The sequence below is a fragment of the Pelodiscus sinensis genome, chromosome 16 (genome assembly GCF_052426305.1).
Source record: "Pelodiscus sinensis isolate ZL-2025 chromosome 16, ASM5242630v1, whole genome shotgun sequence".
NCBI lineage: Eukaryota > Metazoa > Chordata > Testudines > Trionychidae > Pelodiscus > Pelodiscus sinensis.
The window spans coordinates 7,610,845-7,634,372 of record NC_143067.1 but is presented as its reverse complement, the minus strand read 5'-3'; the positions used below and the strand labels follow the sequence as shown (position 1 = coordinate 7,634,372).

Here is a 23,528-nt window from a genome sequence, read left to right as displayed (position 1 = left end):
AACCCCCCACCCCGGGGTGAACTGACGGAACAGCAGAGAGAGTGTCCCTAGGGGAGCTGGGGAAGCTATGGAAGAGATGGGAAATGGGGCTACATAAGAACATAACAATGGCCAGACTGGGTCAGACCAAAGATCCATCTAGTCCAGTGTCCCGTCTGCCCACAATGGCCAATACCAGGTACCCCAGAGGGAGGTAACCGAACATGGAATCATCAAGTGATCCCTCCCTTGTCGCCCATTCCCAGCCTCTGACAAACAGAGGCTACATTCACCCTCCCTGCCCAGCCTGGCTAAGCGCCATGGATGGACCTAGCTTTTTTTTGAGCCCTGCTGAAGTTCTGGTCTTTTCAACCTCCTCTGGGAGGGTTAGGAGTCAGGAGCTCTTTGAGTGGGAGGGGAGGCTTATGTTCAAGTGGTGATGTTGTGCACAAAATGAAGGTTTCCCTGGCAACCCACATACCCCAGTTCCTCATTCTTTCTACCCCCTGGCATCACCTGCAGGAGAGTCTCTCTGCCTGGTGTGTGCCAGAGGAACCATAGTGGAGACAGAAAAACTAACTCGGCAAAGGACTGACGTCTCACATTGACTCCCTCCACCCTCTCCCCGTCACCTCACATGCTCGCTCCTTCTCTGGCTCCGGCCTACCTCATATTGTCTGCTTCTCTCCTGCTTTTCTCTTCTCTCTTCCTCTACCCCTTTTCCTGTCCCTTCTTCTCCCCCGCCCTTGTCCATCCCTCTCCTCTCGTCTCGTCTCCACAGGTGAAAATCTGGTTCCAGAACCGGAGAGCCAAGGAGCGGAAGGTGAACAAGAAGAAGATGCAGCAGCAGACGCAACCTACAAGCACCACCACTCCCACCCCGCCTGCCGTTGGTACCCCGGGCGCCATGGGCAGCCTCTGCAGCAGCACCACTAACCTGATCTCCTCATCCCCAATGGCAATCAAGGAAGAATTCCTGCCTTAAGGCCAGCGGGTAGGAGTACACAGACATAGGTGCCCTGCAGCGGACCGGAACCAGCCGGGCAGCTCTGGAGACGGACCCTTCCTTCACAAAAACATGACGTTGTAATGGCTGAGCTGACGTAGCCACTTCCTCTCGGTCCAGCGGAAGGATAAGCTGGCATTTCTGATGGAAGATGACCCCTCTGTGGAAGAGTCATGGACTCAGTTCTATGTATAAAAACAATAGGTTAGTTACTGTTACTCTGTGGTAGGGAAGACACACTGATCTGGCCTCAAATATTTATAATCAAATGCAAGAGGGAGCATTTGGGGGAAGGGAGAAGACAATGAGGCCCAGGGACTGGCATCGGGTGCACCCCACCTGCCCTCTTTGGGGCAATTCAAAGAAGACGGGACTAAGTACTAGACATGTACTGCAGGGACCAGGCTTCTGCATCCGTCTCCAGCATCCAGCCTCCCTCACACCTGTAGTTCTGGAGAGGAGGTGACAGGCCCTCTATAGAGGCTCTCCTGAGGCCAGGGTAAGGGGCACACAGGAGGCAGGCCTGAAGAGGTTAGCCAGTCGGGGACACTCCGCTAGTGCCTGGAGGGAGAACAGAAGGGGGAAGGGGACATGGGGACAAGCTAGGAAGGGTCTCTGGAGCAAGTGCATTTTTCTAAGCCTGAGGCCTGAAAGTGGGTTGCGGAGTAACCGCCATTCCAGGGAAGGTGGCTGTTTTAAATAGGGTGAATTTGGTCCTTCTGTAAACAACAGGCTCTCTGCTGGGTTCTGTAAGCCCTGCACACACAAGTTCCACCAACACACTTTTGTCCTCGTCTGGGCACCACCCACTGCCAGTTTAGTCCCAGGCCCCCGCTGCACAGCTCCACCGATCCTCTTTTTTCCAGTTCTCCATTTCTCCTGAAACTGTGTTCAGGTGCGCAGTGGCTGATTTGTAACCAATGTCCATAAAAAGCCAGGCTGAGACTGTCCTGCCACTTTCACCCAAAGGTGTCCTGTCCTGTCACACGTTGGGCCTTGGCTAAAACCCGGGATGCTGTTTTCTGGGCAGGTCTCTTGGGCTGGTGCAGAAATGGGTGTGTCTCATAAAGAGCCATTCCAACCTCTGTCTGAGTAGGACTGGACGAGAGCCGCTTTGTATCTCCTCCAGCGTCACTCAAGCCCATCGGTGGCTGTTGGTGAATCCCATGCCTTCCTGTCCCAGCCCCATGGGGCCAAGGTAACACCCCAGTGGTATTGCCAGAGCCTTCCAGTCCAGACAGCAAGAGAGCCAGTGGGGGAAGGAAACAGGTTTTGGTGATGACACAGAGCAGCGGTTCCCAGTCGCTGGTCTGCAGACTGGTGCGGATCCACGAACCGCTAGCTGCCGGGCCAAGGCGGCTGCTAGAGCTCAAGCCGCAGCAGCTCAGCTCCGACAGCTGTGGTGGATGAGGCGGAGGCAGGAGTAGGCAGGGCAGGAGGCGCCTCTCTCCCTCCTTCCTCCTCCCCCCTCCGTGCTTCGGGAGGTAGGGAGCGAAGGAGGAGGGAGCATGCCTGCCACCAACGGCTGCTATCCCTGCCTGCGTGGCAGTAACAGCCACACTCAGCCACACTCCCCAGGGGGTAGCCTTTCTCTGGGGAGTGCAGGGCTGGGGCAAAGGGGTGTTGGGTAAGGCTGGTGGGTCATGGGGCAAGAGGGTGTTGGCATGGGCTGTAGGGGTCAGAGGTTAAAGGGTCAACGGGCATAGGATGTAGGGGTGATAGTCAAAGGATTTTAGGGGAGCAAGGGGCTGGTTTGGGGTTAGGCGGACAGGCAACATTTTATTTGCATATGTGCACATTCATTATTTGCATAATGAATATGCAAATAAAATGTTGCCGGTGTGCCAAACGTTTGTGAATGGGTTTGCCAGTCCGTGGCATGAATAAGGTTGGGGATCTCTGGCACAGAGGATCATGGAGAGTTCACGGCCCAGCCCTGCTCCTGCATCCAACCTCTGGTGCCAGTTTAGCTCGGTCCCATGCCCGACACGGCAGCACTGCCCGCTGGACACCCCTGCCTGCCGCTCCCAGCGCTCACGACGGGGGGTTTATACTGGTTCAGGACTGCGGCTCAGGTTTGTGTATATAAGGTGGCCGCCTTTTTTAAAAAAAAACCCAAAAACAGCTTTGAAAATAAAAACGCGCCAGAAGCTGGTCCACCGTGAGTTTGTTGCTAGCCCATTCCCGCCCACATGGTCTGTGCCTAGCACAGGACTGGAGGACGCTTGGTTCCAGATTGACTCGACACGAGCCAAACAAACGAGCGTTTTCCAGGCAGCAAAGCAAGACGTTTTCAACCCCGATTTCCTCCCAGCTGCCGCCGGACGCAGACAGGATCAGCGCAGCTCCTGGCCAGCCGGCTGCTGGATTTGGGCAGGCATCTCGTCCTGCGGAGCTTGGTGGAGACTGGGGAAAAGGCAACGCTCCTGCCTATGCTGATCTCCCCTCGTCGCCTGTTGCCAGCACTGAGCTCGAGAGCTGGGGCGCTGTTGTGTCTGGTGCGATCGGCTCGGGGCCCTTGGTCCCACTTGTTGACTTGTTTTGAAGTTTCTGTGTCACATTCACAAAGGGGTTGATGGTTTTCAGTGGGCTCGTTTCCCAGGCCTGAATACCAGGGGGCTGTGTGAAGTGTGCTTTGCCCCCAGCCCATGCGGGAACGTCGCCAATGCCTGGTGCCTCCGGTCCATACAGACATATCCTGGCGCCCAGTGCCCCTGGCCATATGGGTACATCAGTGCCTGGTACCCCTAGCCCCTGTGGGCACATTTTGGGTGCAATGCACGGGGGTTGAGTTCCTCTCCACATTAGCCGGTTTCTTGTGCCCGGGGGAACCTCCCTGATGCTGCAACCCTGGAACATTGGGGGCCGTCGGGGTGGGGGACGAGGGAAAAGAACAAAGAACAAGGCCAGCCACCCTGAAACGTGGCAGCCTCTGATAGGTGGCTCCTTGCTGCTAATCTCTGTTTATGGTGGTTAACCGGCCAAATATCCTTCCCAGTGCCGAACAGTAAACACCGAGCGAAGAAGCAAGATAGCACATGGAACAGCTGCCACAGGTGCCCAGCAGTGCGAGAAGGGATGGCGAAGGGGAACAGGGACGGATGGGCAGCGCCCGGCTGTGGGAATGCATCTGGGTCCTGCTCCCATTCCCGGTCTTGCCCTTTCTCCGTGGGCACACTGCCCCCTTCCTCTTCCTCCCAGCCCCACACAACATCCCCTGTTGGCTGCTCCCTTGATGGCTTGGCTTGCGTAGCTCCAGAGAATTCCTAGGGAAACCTGGGGGAGGGCACGGATGGATGCAAGTCATTTTAGATCCATATTAACCCTGCACCTTGGAGGTCTTGGAGAGGGAGACCCCCGCCCGTTTTATGGAAGGGTGGTGTTGTCCATAAGAGTCAACACTGGCAAAGTTAGGGCCAGGCTGAGTGCCTTTAAGAACCAGGCCTGGTCCATGCCTGGGTCTCCTCGCCAGTGTTATTCAGTATTGTTCATTCATCCCACGGGCTGAGCAGTGGAAGATTAGGGCCACAGGTAACTGGGTGCCTTCCCTGGGAGGGCTGGAGAGAAGCGGGAACACGTGGGCAGTATGGGGAAGCGGCTACGGTTTGAATACTTTCCAAAGTAGGTGGGTCTGGCAGGTGGATCGGGGGAAGCATGGGGGGTGAAGGAGGGAGCTTCTGGCCGAATGCCTGGGGAGCTGGAGGTGCAGAGTTGGGGCAGCGAGGAGGCCTGGGAGAATGCAGGGAGCAAGGGGGCGAAGGAGGGAGGTGGGCAGGGCTCCGGGGGGCTCTGGAGTGGTGACATGAGTAAATATAGACCAGAGGGAGTCACTGCAGCATAGGGAGAGGAGCATGACCAGGGAGAGGGGCATGACCAACACCAAAGCATCGCAGCAGCTGCCCCAAGGTCAGAAGGAGGAGAGTGGGGCCAGCTGGCCATAGACTCACCGATTCCAAGGCCAGACGGCATCATCGTGACCATCTAGTCTGACCTGCCTAACTCGGCTCTAGCACCTCCCGGAGCGAATCCCTGGGTGGACTAGAGCAGCTCTTGATGTAACATGTGCAGCGATGGGGAATCCACCAGCCCGCCCCTCCCACCTCAGTGCATCATCCCGATGCTTAATTATCCCCCTGTCAGAAACATGCCCCTGGATGTATCTAGCTTCAATTCCCAGCCACAGAACAGGCGTAGCCCTGAGACCCGGCGACTAAGGGGTGTGTGTCCATGGGGGGAGCTCACAAGGAAGTTACGTGCAAGAGCTATTCTGCACTACTGCTCGTGTGGGCACTCTGATTCCCGGCTCCAGCAGATTCACCTGCTCCGCCACAGGCACTCTGAGAGAAAGGGGCACTAGCATGGAATAGCTTTTCAGCACTAGCGGTGTGGCTAGGTGAGCCCTCAGTGACACACCCAAGGTCCCACAGGAAGTCTGTGTCAGAGCAGGGGGAAATGAACCCTCGTTCCCAAGCTCCAGTCTAGCACTCTCATCACCGGACCAGCCTTCCACACCTGAGATGGGTATGGACATAAAGGCACATAAGAACAGTCAGACTGAGTCAGACCAAAGGTCCATCCAGCCCAGTGTCCTGTCTTCCGACAGTGGCCAGTGCCAGGTTCTACACAGGGAATGAACAGAACAATCATTAAATGATCGCTCGCCTGTCATCCACGCCCAGATTCTGGCAAACAGAGGGCAGGGGCGCCCAGCGCATAGGGTTGCATCTGCGTCCATCTTGGCTAATAGCCCTTGATGGACCTATCCTCCATGAAATTATCTAGCTCTTTTTTGAACCCTGTTATAGTCTAGGCCTTCACAACATCCTCTGGCAAGGAGTTCCACAGGTTGACTGTGTGCAATGCGAAGAAATACTTTTGTTTGTTTGAAACCTGCTACCTATTAATTTGACGACTCCTAGTTCCAGTGTTATAGAGTAAATAACATTTTTTTACTTTCTCCACACCAGTCATGGGCAGGCTGGGTAAAGGAGATGGGAGCTTCTGAGGGCGAATGTCTTCAGTAGAGGGTATTAGCCAGTGGGTTAGCTCTGAAGGGCTCAGGGTATGTCTACGTTACAGAGTTTTTTCAGAAAAATGGCTGTTTTGCTGAAAAAAACGTCACTTACGTCCACACTGCAATCGCGTTCTTCCGAAAGAAAATCGAAAGAACAGAGGGGTTTTTCCGACATTGGTAATCCTCATTCTACGAGGAAGAAGCCTTTTTGTGCAAGAGCTCTTTCGGAAAAGGGCGTGCGTGGATGGGGAAGAGGGAGTTCTTTCTCAAGAAGAGGAAAGAGGAAAAAGCACAGGTGCCCTGGTGGCCACTCCATCCATAGTAATCACAACTGAAATGTGAGATAGCATCCATTCAGTGTGGACGCAATCTGTCAAAAAAGCAGATGGCTTTTTCGATGCACTTTGGCAGTGTGGACACTCTCTTTCAGAAGTTTTTCCGGAAGATCTCTTCCGGAAAAGCTTGTTCTGAAGGAAGCCTGCAGTCAGGACATACCTCACAGGAGGGGAAGGCTTGGGAAGATGCTGTCATGCATGGACATATTCCCCAGAGCTGCTTGGGCCCGGAACATCGCAAGGAGCTGTCTGCATGTGAAAGTGCTGGTGTGTGTGTTGGGTGGGAGGGGACAGGCATTGGGCTGGAAGAGGAGTAGGTGCTGACCATGTGGGCAAAGGGAGAGGTGATACAGACACGGACGGGGGGGGGGGGGGGAGGCAGAGTGGGGGAGCTGCAGGAAGGGGAGGTGACGGTATTGGCAGGAGACAAGGCTGGGAGGGCGGGTCTGGGAAAGGATGGCCCCAGGGGAGGGAGAGAAGGCGGGTTTGCAGTTGTTCCTGCCCTGTGTTGTCAGGACAAAATTCCACCTGATGCTCTATCAGGTGCCTGCCTGTTTGCACAGCAGGGTAAAAGTCCATGGAGCCACCGGCTGTCCTTGGGTTCCCTGCCGGCCGTGTGTGCACAGGGAGCAGGCACCTTCGGGAAGTGTCAATAAATGTGCCCTCGCCCCCAGCACACACCTCGCCCAGGGAGATGAAATGCGTTGGTCCGGGACTCGCGGGCTGCCTCCCCCAGAGCATCCTGCCCCACCTCTTTAGGTGTCTGAAGCGCTGGGATATGGCCGTGTACCCGGAACCAGTCAATGGCTACAGTGGGAGGAGCAGGGGGGTGCTAGTCACTGCTCCGCGCCCCTCACAAACTGCCCCGCCAGGCAGCGCCCCCCACGCCACTTGTCATCGTGACAGGCCGCCCACAGCGGGTGGCAGGCACTTTCTTTCCTTCCCCAGCCCCACCAGCTGCCCCGCGCCGCTCTGCTCCCAGTTCCTCCCCGAGCTGGAGGAGACTGGATGGAGATAGGGCTGCTGGCCCTCCATGGGGGCACTGAGGAAAGCCCCACTGTTCTAGGAGCATGGCCACTCTTTCTGTGTGTGTGTGTGTGTGTGTGTGTGTGCGCGCGCCACACTGTCTGTCTATCTGTGTGTGTGTATGTGTGTGTATCTCAGCACCTTACACATCTGGGTTTTAGTTGTGTGTGTGTGTGTAGGCCACATTGTCTGTCTCAGTGTGTGTGTGTGTGTGTGTGTGTGTATCTCAGCACCTTATACATCTGGGTTTTAGATATGTGGGGGGGGCACACTGTCTGTCTGTCTCTGTGTGTGTGTATGTGTCTCTCAGCACCTTACACATCTGGGTTTTAGATGTGTGTGTCTCAGCACCTTACACATCGGGGTTTTAGATGTGTGTGTGTGGCGGGGGGGACGCGCACTGTCTGTCTGTGTGTATGTGTATCTCAGCACCTTACACATCTGGGTTTTAGTTGTGTGTGTGTGTAGGCCACATTGTCTGTCTCGGTGTGTGTGTGTGTGTGTGTGTGTGTGTGTGTGTGTGTATCTCAGCACCTTACACATCCGGGTTTTAGATGTGTGTGTCTCAGCACCTTACACATCGGGGTTTTAGATGTGTGTGTCTCAGCACCTTACACATCCGGGTTTTAGATGTGTGTGTCTCAGCACCTTACACATCGGGGTTTTAGATGTGTGTGTCTCAGCACCTTACACATCTGGGTTTTAGATGTGTGTGTCTCAGCACCTTACACATCGGGGTTTTAGATGTGTGTGTGTGGCGGGGGGGAGGCACACTGTCTGTCTGTGTGTATGTGTATCTCAGCACCTTACACATCTGGGTTTTAGTTGTGTGTGTGTGTAGGCCACACTGTCTGTCTTGGTGTATGTGTGTGTGTGTGTGGTGTGTCTGTGTGTGTGTGTGTGTGTGTGTGTGTGTGTGTGTGTGTGTGTGTGTATCTCAGCACCTTACACATCCGGGTTTTAGATGTGTGTGTCTCAGCACCTTACACATCCAGGTTTTAGATGTGTGTGTGTGGCGGGGGGGAGGCACACTGTCTGTCTGTGTGTAGGTGTATCTCAGCACCTTACACATCTGGGTTTTAGATGCTCCTAGATCCATGGTGTCCACATGTGGCAATTTGGCTGGTTGAGTGTGGCTAGTCCTCTCTAGGTGCTTCAGAATTCAGTGGACCCCATAGTCCTAGATGAATTCAGCACCATTTCCTTGTCTCACGCTGCCCAGGTAAATCTGTGCTTGGAGGCTCCTTCTTTCCTTAAGCCCATAAAATATAATGAGCCCAACACGCAGCCACCCTGCCAGACAGGTACATTACCAAACAGGGCTTCGAGCAGGGGGCTGGACTCGATGACCTCCTGAGGTCTCTTCCAGCCCTGTGATTCTAGGATTCTATAACTGGCTAGTGCCTTGATACATCTGCCTCCTTTCTTATGTCTTGCAAAGCAGAGACTGACTTGTGACACCCCTCCCTCCGTGTCCCGAGACCGGGGACTCTCTGCTGGCTGGCAGAACGGCTGGGGCACGGCAGCCGAACAGATAGATCAATTTGCTCATGCCGGGGCAATGTGTAAGTGCTCCATTGATAAGTCCAATTACTCTGCTGGCACTAATGACCCTGGAGTCTGCCACGTGAGTGGAATTTTGCCTGACTCTCCAGCAGGGAACTGATATTTTCTCATCATACCTGGCTGCAAGGCACCGATCATGTTGCTGGAGCTACCTAAATAATAACAATAGCTCCTGCTTGCCCGGGGTCTGAGTCAGCTGGGATCTGTACAATGGGCCCAGAGCACAGGCTGGGATGTTTTCCCTCCTCCATCATGGTGATTGACACCCTGAAGTAAATTCCTCCCAAGCAGGGCTGAATTTGCAATAGAAGAGGTTCCAGGGGCTTGGGCAATGTTTTACTCTCACAACTGACGTGGCACGCCCAGAGGTGCCGAGGCTGTGAACTGCCGAGGCTTAGCCCTGGCACAAATTAAGCACTGCCCCAAAGGAAGAAAGGGGAGGAAGTAGAAGAGCATTTTCCTTCACCCACTCACAGCACGCAGCTAGTCACCAGAGAGACAGGCCTGTTTTCTTGCCCACACATGGCAGACTGCTACCAGTCTGGGCCAGTTCAGCTCCCAAGCAAAGCTATGAGGAGTCAGGGATTCCCAGCTGGCCAAAGGCTTGGTCAGGAAAATTTGTGGCAAACCTGGGAACTGTTTCTGTGTGGTGGCTGGGCTGCCCCCCAGCAGGGCAAATATTTTCCATAGCTCAGCCCAGCCTTGCTCTCAAAACTATGGCCATTAGCACTGACTCGGAGGAGGCAACTCTCCCTCCATGCACCATCACAACAGCCAAAATCTGCAGCTGTGCGCTCACTTATACTCCCTAGTGGTGACCATTTGGGCTCTGGGACATGCGGCATATACAGCCATGAAATGGACACCTTAGGTTTTAAGTAACTGCCTGAGCCTGGGCAATTAGCCCCACTTTGTGCCTCAGTTTTTCCACCTGTAAAATGGGGACATTGATGCTTCCCTCCTCTGTACAGCACTTTGAGATGTATGGATGAACAGAATGTCATATTATTATTATTACTAATATTAGGTGTCCCAGTACCTAAGAGCTCTCCTCGGGTGCTGTGTTTAGCAGCCATTTTGTTCTCAGAGTTGCCTCAGCCTGTTATAGAGACCCAAACACAGTGCCCATGTGGGTGGTTCTGTTAGGGCTGATGTCTGCTGATGGTGGACCCAAATCTCTTTATATTTGGGGCTTGTCTACATGGGGAAATTGGCCAGAAACTATCCTGGTGTGGTTCTATAGCTTTCCAAGGGTAAGTCTACACTGCCCACCTTACAGCACTCTGCACAGCACTGTGACATGGACAGTGTAGTCACTCTTTGTCCCTGGAGGGGTGAGTCCTCCCAGTGATAACCCCCCCCACCACCACCACCACCCCCGAATGAAAAGTGGTAGCTTTATTGGCAGGAATACATCTCCCAGCCGTTAAGTGCTGTCTATACCGGCATTTTTCAGCACTAAAACTTCTGTTGCTTGGGGGTGTTTTTTCACACCCTGCCCTGAACACTGACAGTAGATATTTAATGACGTAAGCTTAACTAGAGTTAAAATCCTTTTATTCCAGTAATAAGATTGTTTCCCGGTGGAGCTATACTGGTATAACTGTAGTGGCGTGATTACACGGGTAGAGTTCTGCTGGTAAAATCCACCCTATCGACAAGCCCTTAAGATCAGGGCTACTTAACTTTGGAAGCCCCGGGGGCCACAATGATACCCACAACACATGCCAAGGGCCACAACTTACGTGTGGTTGCATATACATGCAAATATACATGTAAATATATGCAAATAGCTTCTTTCACACTGACGGGCAGGAATACAAAGATCAAGGCAAGACTACACAACACGCAGGCCCCATTTAAGTCAGTTTTGCTGATATTAATAAAACGGAAGATTTACCCGATTTCTACCCATATGACAGCACTTTTAATGAGCAATGACAGTCCAGGAATTTAACTACTGAAAAGCATCTCAACAGAAGACCATTCTATTGACTACTTTTGTTTATTGACTACTTTTTTGTTGAGCCCCACGTAAATCCAAACCCCACCATGGGCTGCAAACAAACAGGCTGTGTGTTGAGTCGCCCTGCCTTAGACTGGTGTCAGTTCAATGACATCGCATTGTTTCTAGTCAGATAGGTCTATGTCCTCTGTGCTGGGGCAGTTGTAATACCCAGGCGCCTGCCTCTTCTCTTGGGAGCTGCTACGTGTTTTGGTGGGTCCCCTGGGGAAGATGTCAGAAGGTTGATTGCGATCCAACAGATGTGCATGGCAAACAAAGCACCAGCTCAGGGAACAGGAAGGGTGGAGCTGAGGCAACACCCGATACGAACCCTCTGCTTCCTCCTGGAGTCCCGGGTGGGTGCCGTGACAAGCCGCCTCGCAGCCAGCACGGGGAGTTACCACACTGATTTTCACCCAGTGGCGTGGCGCCAATTCTTGCGTAAAATGTGTTTGGCGTCCTCGGCCCTGTCACCTATGGACTCATCCCTGTGGCAAGAGGCTTGTGCGATGCAATCAAGCGACCTTGTGAGTGGGAGGGTGCGACAGGGCAGAAGGGCAGGGGCAGAGCTGCAGGAGGACCCGGCATGGCAGCTGGCTACACCAGCCAGCTTAATCATCCCTCTCTGCCACCAGCACCCTGTGCCTCCCTGGACACTTTAGAGGCTGGCCCGGTCAGTGCTCAGCGGTGACTTTATGCCAGCAGCCTGCCCAGGAGCGGTGCAGCAGCTGGGAGGACAGTGATGCCAGGCATTTTGGGTTGGCATAGCAGAAGGAGTACACACCATCTCCGATGGACCCTGGAGGATCTACAGCGTAATGATATGCAACGGGGGGCGGGGGCACTGCACCCTCCCTCCTCAGCCCAACAGCAGCAGCAGGGAGGAGCTGAGAATGGCCCACCCCCCTGCCCACCGTCTTCGGAGAGGCTTGGGTCACTGTGCCTTGCCCGGCCCTGTGCGGACTGCAGATATGCTCTTCTCCGGCGTGTGCTGCAGGGGAGGAGACAGGAATGCTGCTCTTGCACCCCCTGCCGCCCATCGCACCCTCTCCTGGCCCTTCGACGCCGTTCACTGCCAGGAACGCTGCCGCGCGATGCCAAGCGATTTTCTGGGGGCATTTCACTTTAAGAATATCTGCCCCCGCGTTAGTCCACATGCCTGTAACGCCCTATTTCCCCGGAGGCCTTAGGGAGCGGTGCAGAAAGGGTGAATGGGGGCGGAGGCTGGGGAGGACTGGGCACAGAACAGATTGGCAGCAGTGCTTGTAGGGCCGGGGCGGGGGCTGTGTCAGCATCTTCTCAGGGGTTTAGTAGCTGGCCATGAAAATCTGCACGGGGGGTGAGAACTGACGGGCAGCAGGGCCGCCTGGCCGGGGGGTTAGGAGGGTGGGACAGCAGCAGAAGGCAGCTCTGCTGAGGGAATCACTGGTTGCAACACAGAACAGGCAGCGCCGAGGCCCCCCTGGCTTGGCCCCAGCTCTATTTGTGGGGCCCGCTCCCCTCACCAAATCCTTCCAGTCTTGCAGAGTCCTCCCTCCCTGATTCTGCTTCAGGGTTGGTGCAGGTTCAGCAGCCCTGGAGGAAGCCACTTCATCTCAGGGGAGGCACTGACCCCTGTGCCCAGTCTGGGGTTAGCCGGTTCCCTTGTATTCACACGGCCAGTCCTGAACTGCTCGCACCTTTGCAGATTCTCCTCTGCCTCACAGTGGCCCATTCCCTCCCACTGCTGGGGCTGGGTTGGTTCTGCAGAAGGGAATTTATATCGGTCTCACTCACACCCATTTTGGACCCAATTCTCTGCTGGAGCAAATGGACCCAACTCCACGGCTACATCTACACTGGCATGATTTTCCGGAAATGCTTTTAACGGAAAAGTTTTCCGTTAAAAGCATTTTCGGAAAAGCGCGTCTAGATTGGCAGGACGCTTTTCGGGAAAAGCACTTTTTGCGGAAAAGTGTCCGTGGCCAATCTAGACGCGCTTTTCCACAAAAAAGCCCCGATCGCCATTTTCGCCATCGGGGCTTTTTTGCTGAAAACACTACTGTGCTGTCTACACTGGCCCTTTTCCGGAACAGTTTTCCGGAAAAAGACTTTTGCCCGAACGGGAGCAGCATAGTTTTTCCAGAAAAGCACTGATGATTTTACATTAGATCGTCAGTGCTTTTCCGGAAATTCAAGCGGCCAGTGTAAACAGCTGGCAAGTTTTTCCGGAAAAGCGGCTGATTTTCCGGAATAACTTGCCAGTGTAGACACAGCCCACTAGTTTCACCCAAGGACTGTGGCAGGTGCCTTGTTTCCACTTCCCACGACCATTCATGCCTTTGGGTTTCCCCAGCACACACATGTTCCAGGGATGCTCCAAGACGTACCCGCAAAGGACGGCAGACACTCAGCTCTGCCGAGGAGCAGGGTACACCGGAGGTGAGACCCTGGGCATGGGCTCCTCAGGCTAAAAGACGAAAGGCCTGACCAAAACCCAGTGGGTGGATGTTGGAGCTAGAGGAGTTCAGTCTGGAAATAAGGTGCAAAATGGAAAGACTGAGGGGAATTTGTCACTGGCGCAACAGCCCCAGCGCCGGGGTGGAATCCCCAGTGCTGGAAATACTTAGTCGCGCATGGATGTGTTTGCTCAAAGGTCCGCTGGAGTTCAAACAGGAATGAAGTCAGGGACGTTCTGTGCATGAGGTCAGACTAAAGCGTCGCAATGGTGCCTTCTGGCTTTGTAATCTATGCAGGCCCGTACGCAGGGAGAGTGCGAGGGGTGCAAACGACCCCCTGCTCCTCCACGGTCCTCCAAGTAAGTGTGAGGCTGGGGCGGCACGTTGCCCCAGCCCCCTCCCCCAGCCGGCTGGGAGAAGGCAGAAACGACGCATTGCCCCAGCCACCTTCCCCGTGCTCCAGCCGGCCAGGGGAAGATGGGGGCTGATTTCCCCTCCCCATCCTAGGTGCAAGGCTGGGGGCAGGGCTGGGCTGCAGCCCCTCCCCCGGCTCGCACCTCCCACAGAAATTCCTGCGTAGGGGCCTGCTTTGAATGAACATCGTTGCGCACTCAGCCAATCAGGGAACAGAAACAACAACATGTGACTTCTTGACCACTCTCGACCTACCCAGGTAGCTCTAAATCTGCATAGAGCTGGGATTCACGAGAGAGTTAACAACACTCGTGTGGGGGCGGGAGCAGAGGCGAAATAGCTGCGTATTGCCAAATCAGGACTGTGTCTGAAAAAAATGGGATCTGGCCTTTTGTGTGTTCCAGCAGTAGGGTCAGAGGAGAAAATCGCAGGATGCATTTTTCACTCCGCTCCGCCCACTCCCACTGGGAAACTCAGATCATAACACTAACACTCCAAGTGGTAAATTGTGCAAACTTCGGGCACTGCATCATCCTTTTATTCTTGTGGTTATGTCACTTTGGCTGTGTCTACATTGGCAAGATTTTGCACAAAAGCAACCGCTTTTGCGCAAAATCTTGCCACCTGTCTACACTGGCCGTGAGTATTTGCACAAGAACACTGACATTGTAATGTACAAAATCAGTGGTTCTTGCACAAATACTCCGATGCTCCCGCTCAGGGATAAGCCCTCTTGCACAAGTATTCTTGCACAAGAGGGCCAGTGTAGACAGGCAATGTTAATTTCTTGCACAAGAAAGCCCGATGGCTAAAATGGCCATCAGAGCTTTCTTGCACAAGAGAGCATCTACACTGGCATGGATGCTTTTGTGCAAAAGCAAATCTTTTGCGCAAAGGCACATGCCAGTATAGGTGCTCTCTTGCGCAAATACTTTTAATGGAAAAACTTTTCCATTATAAGTATTTGCGCAAAATCATGCCAGTGTAGACACAGCCTTTTTGTATACGTTGCTTTTTTCTTTTCAGGGTAGGTTTTCATAACTGTTTTTAAAGGGATTTAGGAGCACAAATCCCCCTGGAAATCCATGGGATTTGCTTCTAAATCATGGGGCATTTGGAAAATCTCTCTTTTCGTCTAGTCCTTTCCCCAATATACACAGATTCTGCACTCCTCGTTCATCCTCAGATTCTGCAGGTCGGCATGCTCACACCTTCCCAAGGCTGAGCTGGATAAAGCTATCCAAATCATACCCCTCCCTCAACCCCACCTCCATCACCTGGGCCTACCCAGCTGCAAAGCACAAAACAAGCCCCAAAAAAGCTTACTACAAGTGTCCAACACCAGAGACAGGCCATTGTCCCCTGAGTACAATTCACTGGCTTCGTGCACTTGCAGGACAGGGCAGGAATCCCCATCCAGGCACCTCCCGCTGCGCATCAGAGGGCTGGTGGCTGACCTGTAGACAGCAGGGGGGTCGCAGGGAGCTCGCTGTCACATCCACTTAGCGCTACAGACACATGTGATCTCCAGTAGCCTTGTTAGCACCAGTGGAAGTGCCCAGCGCTGGAGAAAGGGAGCCGCGCTGAGCTCCATGCGAGGTGACGGATGCTGCTCACCCGACCCACGTGGCCGCTTTGTTCCCATTGACTTAGAAACAGCAAATCGGCTGTGGCACTCAGCCAGGTGGCACGGAGCTGACCTTACTCACAGGAGGTGGCTTCCCACGTTCACAGGTCAGACGTCAGGCAGACAGTCCCTGAAGTTTCTCCAGCAGCCCCTGACCCTGCTCTCTGGGGATGCCGGTGCCACGGAGGAGTGAGAGCAGACACCATGCTTGTCTCTGAGTGAGGCCCTTCCCAGAACTGCCCCCCAGCTCTGGGGCCACCCGCAGCCCCAGAGACTCTTTCCATTCTGTAGGGACTGCTACAGCAGGGGCCTGGTCGCGGACTTGCTGTCATGTCACTGCTCACTGCCTCAGTTTCTCCACCTGTACAATGGGGATCATTACAGAAATGTAGGGCAAGAGGCCCTCTAATCCCTCCTCCGTGCTGAGGCTGAATTAAGTATACCTAGAGCCCCAGACCTGGTTGCGACCACCTCTGGGGAGTTGTGCGGCTTAGCTAAGTGGAGTTCACAATGCACACTGAGATCTTCGGATGTCACGTGCAAAGTATTATTGCCACGGTGATCCTGACAGGGACCAATGTTCCCTGTAAGCTGGATGCTTGTGCAGCTGCTCGGGAGAAATTCTGATGCTGCCCAGCTGATTCGCAAAGTGCCCACATCTAGGTTTTCTGTTTCTACCGGTGGTGCACATCTCCACATACCTCGGTGCACATAACAATTTTATTCCACACATGGATGGAAAAAATCCACACATGGATAGAAGAAATTAGAGGGAACACTGATGGGGATCTTTGGGCATTACAGACAAGACAAATGCTTCTGCCCCCCAAAGTCAGGTGCAGCTGCAGCAGGCTCTAGACAGAGAGTCGCTTCCATGTACATACATGGAGGGTGAGACTGCAGGAGGAGGATGCCGTGTGGGACATTCCTGTGGGACTAGCAGACCCCACAGCATGGCTGCCAGGCCCTGTCTAGGACAGATAACTCTTGAGGAGGAGTGGGGTGAGGGCCTACCCTGGAATCTTTACCCACATCTGTGAAGCAGCCTGGTGATCTTCCCCCCCATGCCCAGAGCTCTGAGCGGGGTGCTCAGGGATGTGCAGATGGGCCCCCAAGTTCACTCCCACAAGGGCTGGCACACTGAAGGGATTGCTCAGCCGTTCACTGCATGGCACCCTGGCCTGCAGCACATTCCTCACGGCAGCGCTGGGGAGGAGCAGAGGGCACCTGTCGAACCCAGCGCTGGGGCGGGGGAGGGAGAGCACAGCAGTGAACAAAGGTCAGATTTGATTAGCCCCAGGGACACGGCACTTGCCTGCCTCTTACAGGCAAACCAGGACAGCGCTCCTGGGACAGGTGCAGTGGGGACGACTCCGGTGGCTATCAGGGAGGCTGGGACAGAGAAGGGGAAACACTTCTTCCTCTCCCCAGTCGAGTAACTATCCTCCTCTGCCTCCTGCGGATTTGATTCAATATGACAGGAGGAAAATGGGGACATCCCGGGGTTTCTGGGATACCCCATCCCAACAGGGACATCCCGGAGTTTCTGGGATACCCCATCCCAACAGGGACATCCCGGGGTTTCTGGGATACCCCATCCCAACAGGGACATCCTGGAGTTTCTGGGATACCCCGTCCCAACAGGGACATCCCGGAGTTTCTGGGATACCCCGTCCCAACAGGGATATCTTGGGGTTTCTGGGATACCCCATCCCAACAGTGGCATCCTGGAGTTTCTGGGATACCCCGTCCCAACAGAGACATTCTGGGGTTTCTGGGATACCCCGTCCCAACAGGGACATCCCGGGGTTTCTGGGATACCCCATCCCAACAGGGACATCCCGGGGTTTCTGGGATACCCCGTCCCAACAGGGACATCCCGGAGTTTCTGGGATACCCCATCCCAACAGTGGCATCCTGGAGTTTCTGGGATACCCCGTCCCAACAGGGATACCCTGGGGTTTCTGGGATAGCCCATCCCAACAGAGACATTCTGGGGTTTCTGGGATACCCTGTTCCAACAGAGACATTCTGGGGTTTCTGGGATCCCTGTCCCAACAGGGATATCCTGGGGTTTCTGGGATAGCCGGTCCCAACAGGGATGTCCCGGGGTTTCTGGGATACCCAGTCCCACTATGCAGACAGAAAAGATTTCCAAGTGCCTAGGAAAGTTAATTGTGCTCTGCCCGTGGCCCGCAATGGCCCATGGCCTCTGCTCCCCTAACCCAATTAAACACAGTTGAAGAGAAGCAGGGGTCAGAACTTAAGAGAACAACAGGAAGTGGAGACCCCCAGTCTCCAACCATCTGTCTTAGTGTCTGCTTCCCTCTCTACCAGACTTCCTGCTCCAGTGCCACACGGGTTTGTGCCTGAGCTCTCCTGGTAGTTATTAGCTCCCTGTTCTCTCCTTGCAGTCACAGAGCAGGGAGGGGGTCATGCCCCCTGGCTTTGCCAGAGCACTGCCTGCCTGTGAGCAGACTGTCGGGACTTTAGGGATCTGCAGGCTCCACTGAGCTCTAGCGCAAAATGGGAAACGCCACTTGCAGGCCCAGCCCAAAGGCCCTTCCACCCAGGACCCAGAATTGCTGGGCAGCAGTGGGTGTGAGTGGGATACTACACCATCTGGATGGTGAAGATTCACTGGGACACGCCATAAAGGCTGGTTCCCCCCATTGGTCCCCCAACCCACTGTTACGATGCCCACGCCGGACTCACCGCTGAGCACGGTAAGGTGGCCTTCCCTCGTCTCAGCACAGCCTCTGCCCCGCAAACCAGCTCCTCTCAAGGCGAAACCGGTCTGATAAATGCCCCAGAGACGCCTGGCTTGAAGAAGCCCCTTTCTCCTGCTTCGCTCCTAACAACAGGCAGAGCAAAGCGCTGGAGCAAGGGAGACCCGTCCTGTTCCTTCCTGCGCGGATTCCTGCCTCGCTCCCTCAAAGTGGAGCCGTAAGAGCCGGCCAAACCCCGCTGGGGGGAGCTGGTCCCCTCCTGGCGCCGTGCTGTTCCTTGCATGGCCCCGCGCTTTGCCTGCTTGGGAGTTAAATGCACCAGGCAAGGGGACGATGTCCTAAAATATCCCAGTATCCCAGCACTTCCCTCCTAGGGCTCTGCCTGGTACAGAGAACAGGTTCCCGCCCCCCGCTCCTTCCTATATTGCCACTTTGTAAACATCACCCAAACTACGCCCCTGGTGCCACCCGTGAATCATCCCTCTTGCTCCCCGGGGTTTGCTCCGTCTGGTGATTTTCCGGCCCCCGACAGCCCTCACCACTAGGCAGCTGCTCCCTTCCCTAAAATAACCCCTCCAGCTAGTTCGTTATTTCCATTGCTCCCAGGCTGCGAGAATTCCCGGATCGGGGCCTGTGGCAGGACGCCACCAGCAGGGGGAGCAGGGACACCAGGTTTGGGCCTCTCTAGGGGTGGTGGCTGCCAAGGCCCATCGCCCTAATTCCCCTGGGCAGAACTGGGCTGGAAACAGGCTTCCACCCAGAGATGGGCTAAGGGGAAGAGGGAAAGGGAAGGGAAGGGAGAAAAAAACCGACAGGAGGGGAGAGAAAGAAGGAGCCAAGAGGGGGGAGAATGACAGCAGCAGAGCCCCGGCGGAGGGAGGGGACGGGAGCGAGAAAGACCCTGGATTTTTGATCCATTGGATTTTACAGGGAGGCGGCAGGAGAGGGGTGGGCAGCTGAGACACAAGGCAACATGCCTCTCGCCCCGAGCTCCCCAGAGAGTCCATCAGCCAGACGAGTCTCTCCGGGGGATGGGGACAGCAGGAAAAGAGCAATCTTTTGGCTCTGGGGGGCCTGTGGGTACGAGGGTCCCTTTGCCTCCTAGGGCGGGGAACAGGGTCTGGAAATCATTTCAACGTGGGTCTAGAAACCCCCCTTTCTAACTGGTTGGGCCTGGCTCGTGCGGCTAGGGACACGGCATGATAGCGCCCGATGCAGAGCCAGGCGCTAGCACAGGGGGGCCCCTCCGCTCTGTGCAGATGGGGCTATAAGGTGGGAGCCGTCAGTAAACACACTGAGGCTCCCGACGGCTTTGTCTGGCACCTGGGTGGTGGTTTGTTGGCTGCTGGAAATGGAGTAAAGAGCCCAACAGCCCCACCCTTTGATGCTTCGGGGCTGGGCCATTCTCATGCCCCCACGGGCGATGGAGGGATGTCTCCCATGCCCCTGGAGGGGATCTTTCCAGGACACCCAGCGCTGTGCTTCTGCATCTCCTCACAGCCTCGGTCGGGGCTGGGGTCTCAGGCTGGAGTGCAGAGTTGGGGAGGTTACAGATTTTCTTGCTCTGGAAGCAGGAGGTAAGTGATGCCCCTGTGCATGTGGTCTGGGATTGTGTGCAGCTGGGCAACTGCCCCCACAGTGGGACGCCGGTGCCCAAAGCCCTGCTCCCAGAAGTCACAGCCTCATCCCTTTCGCTTAGCAGGGGTCAGCTGTGATCCGGGGACAGCTGATGGCTGGCGGTCCCCGGAGACCTGGCTAATCGCTGGGGGACAGAGGGGCTTGTGGTTAAGCACTGGGCTGGAACTCAGGAGATGAGAGGTCTGATCCTAGCACTGCATCCGGCCTCCTCTGGGACCTCGGGCAAAACAGTGAATCACGTTGTGCCTCAGTTTCCCCAGCATAAGGGGTAAGAATACTTTCTCTCCTGGCATGGGTGCTCTGAAGATGAGTTCATCAGCACCGACTCCAGAGATTAAAGAGACTGGGACTTTTCAGCTTGGAAAAAAGGAGACGAAGGGGGGATAGGATAGAGGTCTGCAAAATCATGAGTGGTGCGGAGAAAGTGAATAAGGAAAAGTTATTTACTTGTTTCCATAATATAAGAACCAGGGGCCACCAAATGAAACCAAAGGGCAGTAGGTTTAAAACAAATAAAAGGAAGTTCTTCCTCACACCGCGCATAGTCAATCTGTGGAACTCCTTGCTTGAGGAGGTTGTGAAGGCTAGGACTATAACAGGGTTTAAAAGAGAACTGGATACATTCATGGAGGTTAAGCCAGGGTGGGGAAGGAATGGCGTCCCCAGCCCCTGTTTGTCAGAGGGCGGAGATGGATGGCAGGAGAGAGATTCCCTATTTGATTCACTCCCTCTGGGGCACCTGGCATTGGCCACTGTCGGCAGACAGGGTACTGGGCTGGATGGACCTTTGGTCTGATGTCCTTATGTTCAGTGATGAGCACCAGAGAAAAGCCAATAAGTAATTGAGGTGCGTGTCCCTTATTTCCAGCTGCTGACCGTCCCTCGGGGTCCTTTTCCAGGCAGGCAGTTGCTGTAGTTACCCCAGAGCCATGGGGGGCGGGGGAGGGCGGGAGATGTCTGGGAGCCCATCTCTCTAGTAAGAGGAGCTCTGTGCTGTGAGAACATTGGCCATCTCCTATCCATTCCCAGAGCTCCGGCTGCTGCCGGCAATAGCTCCCAGGGAGACATCGGGTTTTCTCTGTCCTGCACCTGTGAACTGGCCTGGAGGGCAGCTCCACAGCCAGAGAGACACACCCCTCTCACACCTTCCCTTTTCCAGCCCAGGCATCAGCTCTTGCGCCCAGACAGGCAGACTGACCCTGCTGTACATCACCGGACAGTTCTGCTGCCTCAGGAGGCTGCTGGGGGCACTCACTGGTGTCACTCTTAGGGGATGTTTGGGGAACCGCGGGGTACCGCCTGCAGGAGGTATTGCAGGGACTGCTTTAAAAAGGGGCCAGTCTGCACTGGTTGGGTGAGCCCATGTGTCTGTGCTCTCTGGATACCAGGGCAAACTCAAGGGGGCTTTATCTCATTGTATCTGCTGATACGCTCAATCCTTTTTGTTCAGCACACCCTGTTACCCAAGTCCTGCCCCCACCCCACAGCCCGTCGGTCCTGTGTTACTCTGCTCCGCTATTCCAGTCCCTCCCTGGCTCCTCCACCGCAACCCTGAGCTGGGACCCGGCCTGCCACTGGGCAGGACCTGAAATTGCCGCTGGACCCGGGCCAAATTGCTGCTGGACCCGGCTCCATCAGGACCCCAAAGAGACCCAGAACACTCATTGCACGTGGTGCCACCCCAGTCACCTCCTTCTTCCCACCCCATGAGCGTTCCCTCCCTGGGATACTTGGGAGCGCTTGTCCCTGAGCCGCCCGGGTTGTCCTCATTGGAACTCACGGTTTTCCCGAAGTCGGACTCAGCCTACAGACCCCGCACACGGCAGACACCCTTTTGATTGATAGCCCATCTGCAGCCTGTTGGGATCCGTCCTCTTCCCGTTTGCTGCTCCCCCCTTCCTCCCCCCCCCCAGCAATTTCCAACTCAGTGCAAACCTGTGTGTCAGCTCTGCTGGCGGCACCCTGCCTCCTTGGCATCCCTCGCTCACTCTGCCGCACTCTAGACAGGGTTAACATCTCTGTCTGTGCCAGGAGCACCCAGCCGAGGAGGAGAGAGCCGGAGAGCGAGAAGTGGGATTCTTCCTTGTCTTTTTCGGATTCTCCTTTTCTCCCTCCCCATCGCCGTAGAGACGGTCGCCGGGGCGAGGGTGTCCGGGAGGCAGAGGACGCATAGCAACAGGACTTCAGGATGAAGAAGGTCCAGAGGCATAATCTCCGGGAGGTAGGAGGCAGCGTTTTGTAACCACACAGAACGAGATGCCAAGGAGGGGGACAGCTGGGGGGCTGGCCAGCATGGGGGTGCCTTTTGCATGCAAAGCAGACAGGTGGAAAGGGCTAACATACAGCCCCATCCTCCTCCATCTCCTCTTCCCCCTAGGGAAGGGGGGCTGTTTCATGTACTTAATTATGGGCATTGATTGCAAATGGGGAGCCCAGGGTTTTCTGATCCCGGGAGCCGAGGCTGGATCAGCAGCAGATTAAGCAGGTGGGTGGCTGTCATTTCATAACGAGCTCTTCTCGCTCTCTTTAATTAGCAAGTTCAGTAAACATCGACGCCCGGCGCTGCGCAGCTAATTGGTTGGTCCCGTGTTGGCCTGCCAGCCGCGCTGTGGAGATGCTTTTCCTCGCGAGCAGGTGTTTCTGGTGGGATGATTCATGTTGTGTCTGGGCAGGCGGGGGCGGGTGCTCAGGTCCCTCAAGGTGCTGTGTGGCTTACACGCCTGGCCCCCCACCCAAAGTGGGGCAGGTGCAGCAGGAGGTGGGGCGGGCACAGGTGCTCCGGGGAGGGAGAAGGCCCCGAGCTATATTTTGGGAGCTGCGGGCACTTAACATTCATGGGGATCAGGAGCTTGGACAGAAGACAGGAAGCAGTCGGATCCCTCGTGGGCCCCCCCTCTTTTCTCTCTGTTTTTTGGCTCCTCCCCTTCTCTTGGCTCCTCCCCTGCTTCTACCCTCTGGGGCCTCTCCTCTTTGGGCAGAAAAAGGACTGGGCCCCGGTAGAACCGCAGCTCTACGAGGGATCCCGAGAGCTCCTGCACTCCCGGGAATGGAGAGGTCTGGGGTGATTGGTGGGGGCTCTCTCCTGCCCTAGGGAACTCCACGCCGCATGGCAGGTGTCCATCCTGTCCCTCTGGGATGCTCTGCACCCTGTGCGGGCGAGGGGGGGCTAGGAAGGGAGTGTAGGGAGGCTAATTCTGGTGTGAGGGGGCAAGGAATGTGTTGTAAAGAAATGCATGGGCGTGTCGGGGGAGGGAGGGTGCTGCCCGCATAAGAATATGTTCCTGCGGCAGGAGAAGCCCTTTCAGATCAGTCCAGAAGGATGGGGAGGGTGTCGTCTCCCTGGCATGTACCAGCCAGCTCCCCTGCACTTGGCCCAGGTGCCTCCGTTTCCAGCCGCTGGTTTTTTTGCTGATATTGAGACTTGCTCCCCACCCCCCACCCCCTCCACACACACATCCCCAGGCTAGTTCATGAGACTGGAGTTTCCCTGCCATACAGGGTCAAGTGCACAAAATTACCATTTGCCTTGGATACGAGTCTGGCCTCTGAGGTGAAATGTCACATTGGGAGGAAAGGGAAACGCACATTCAAAGCCCTTTGGCTTGTTCCTGTCAGGTTCAGTAAGTCCCTTGCCTGTGTCCTGAAAAACCAACACACACACACACACACACACACACACACACACACACACACACACACACACACACACACACACACACACACGCGATTTCCTTCACACACACACACACAC

The 23,528-nt window shown here is 55.2% G+C and overlaps 2 protein-coding genes across 2 annotated transcripts in view; both read left to right on the top strand.

The window, feature by feature from the left end:
* The window catches only part of CDX1 (caudal type homeobox 1), a 33,563-nt gene extending 30,436 nt beyond the window's left edge, over positions 1-3,127 (top strand). Inside the window, exon 3 of the mRNA XM_089769461.1 lies at positions 761-3,127. Coding sequence (XP_089625587.1) covers positions 761-964 — 204 coding nt within the window. The 3' untranslated portion in view covers positions 965-3,127. The remainder of the gene's footprint in view (positions 1-760) is intronic.
* Positions 3,128-21,728: 18,601 nt separating this feature from the next.
* Positions 21,729-23,528, top strand: part of SLC6A7 (solute carrier family 6 member 7) — a 31,773-nt gene continuing 29,973 nt past the window's right edge. The window contains exon 1 of the mRNA XM_006138235.5: positions 21,729-21,998. Coding sequence (XP_006138297.3) covers positions 21,966-21,998 — 33 coding nt within the window. The 5' untranslated portion in view covers positions 21,729-21,965. The remainder of the gene's footprint in view (positions 21,999-23,528) is intronic.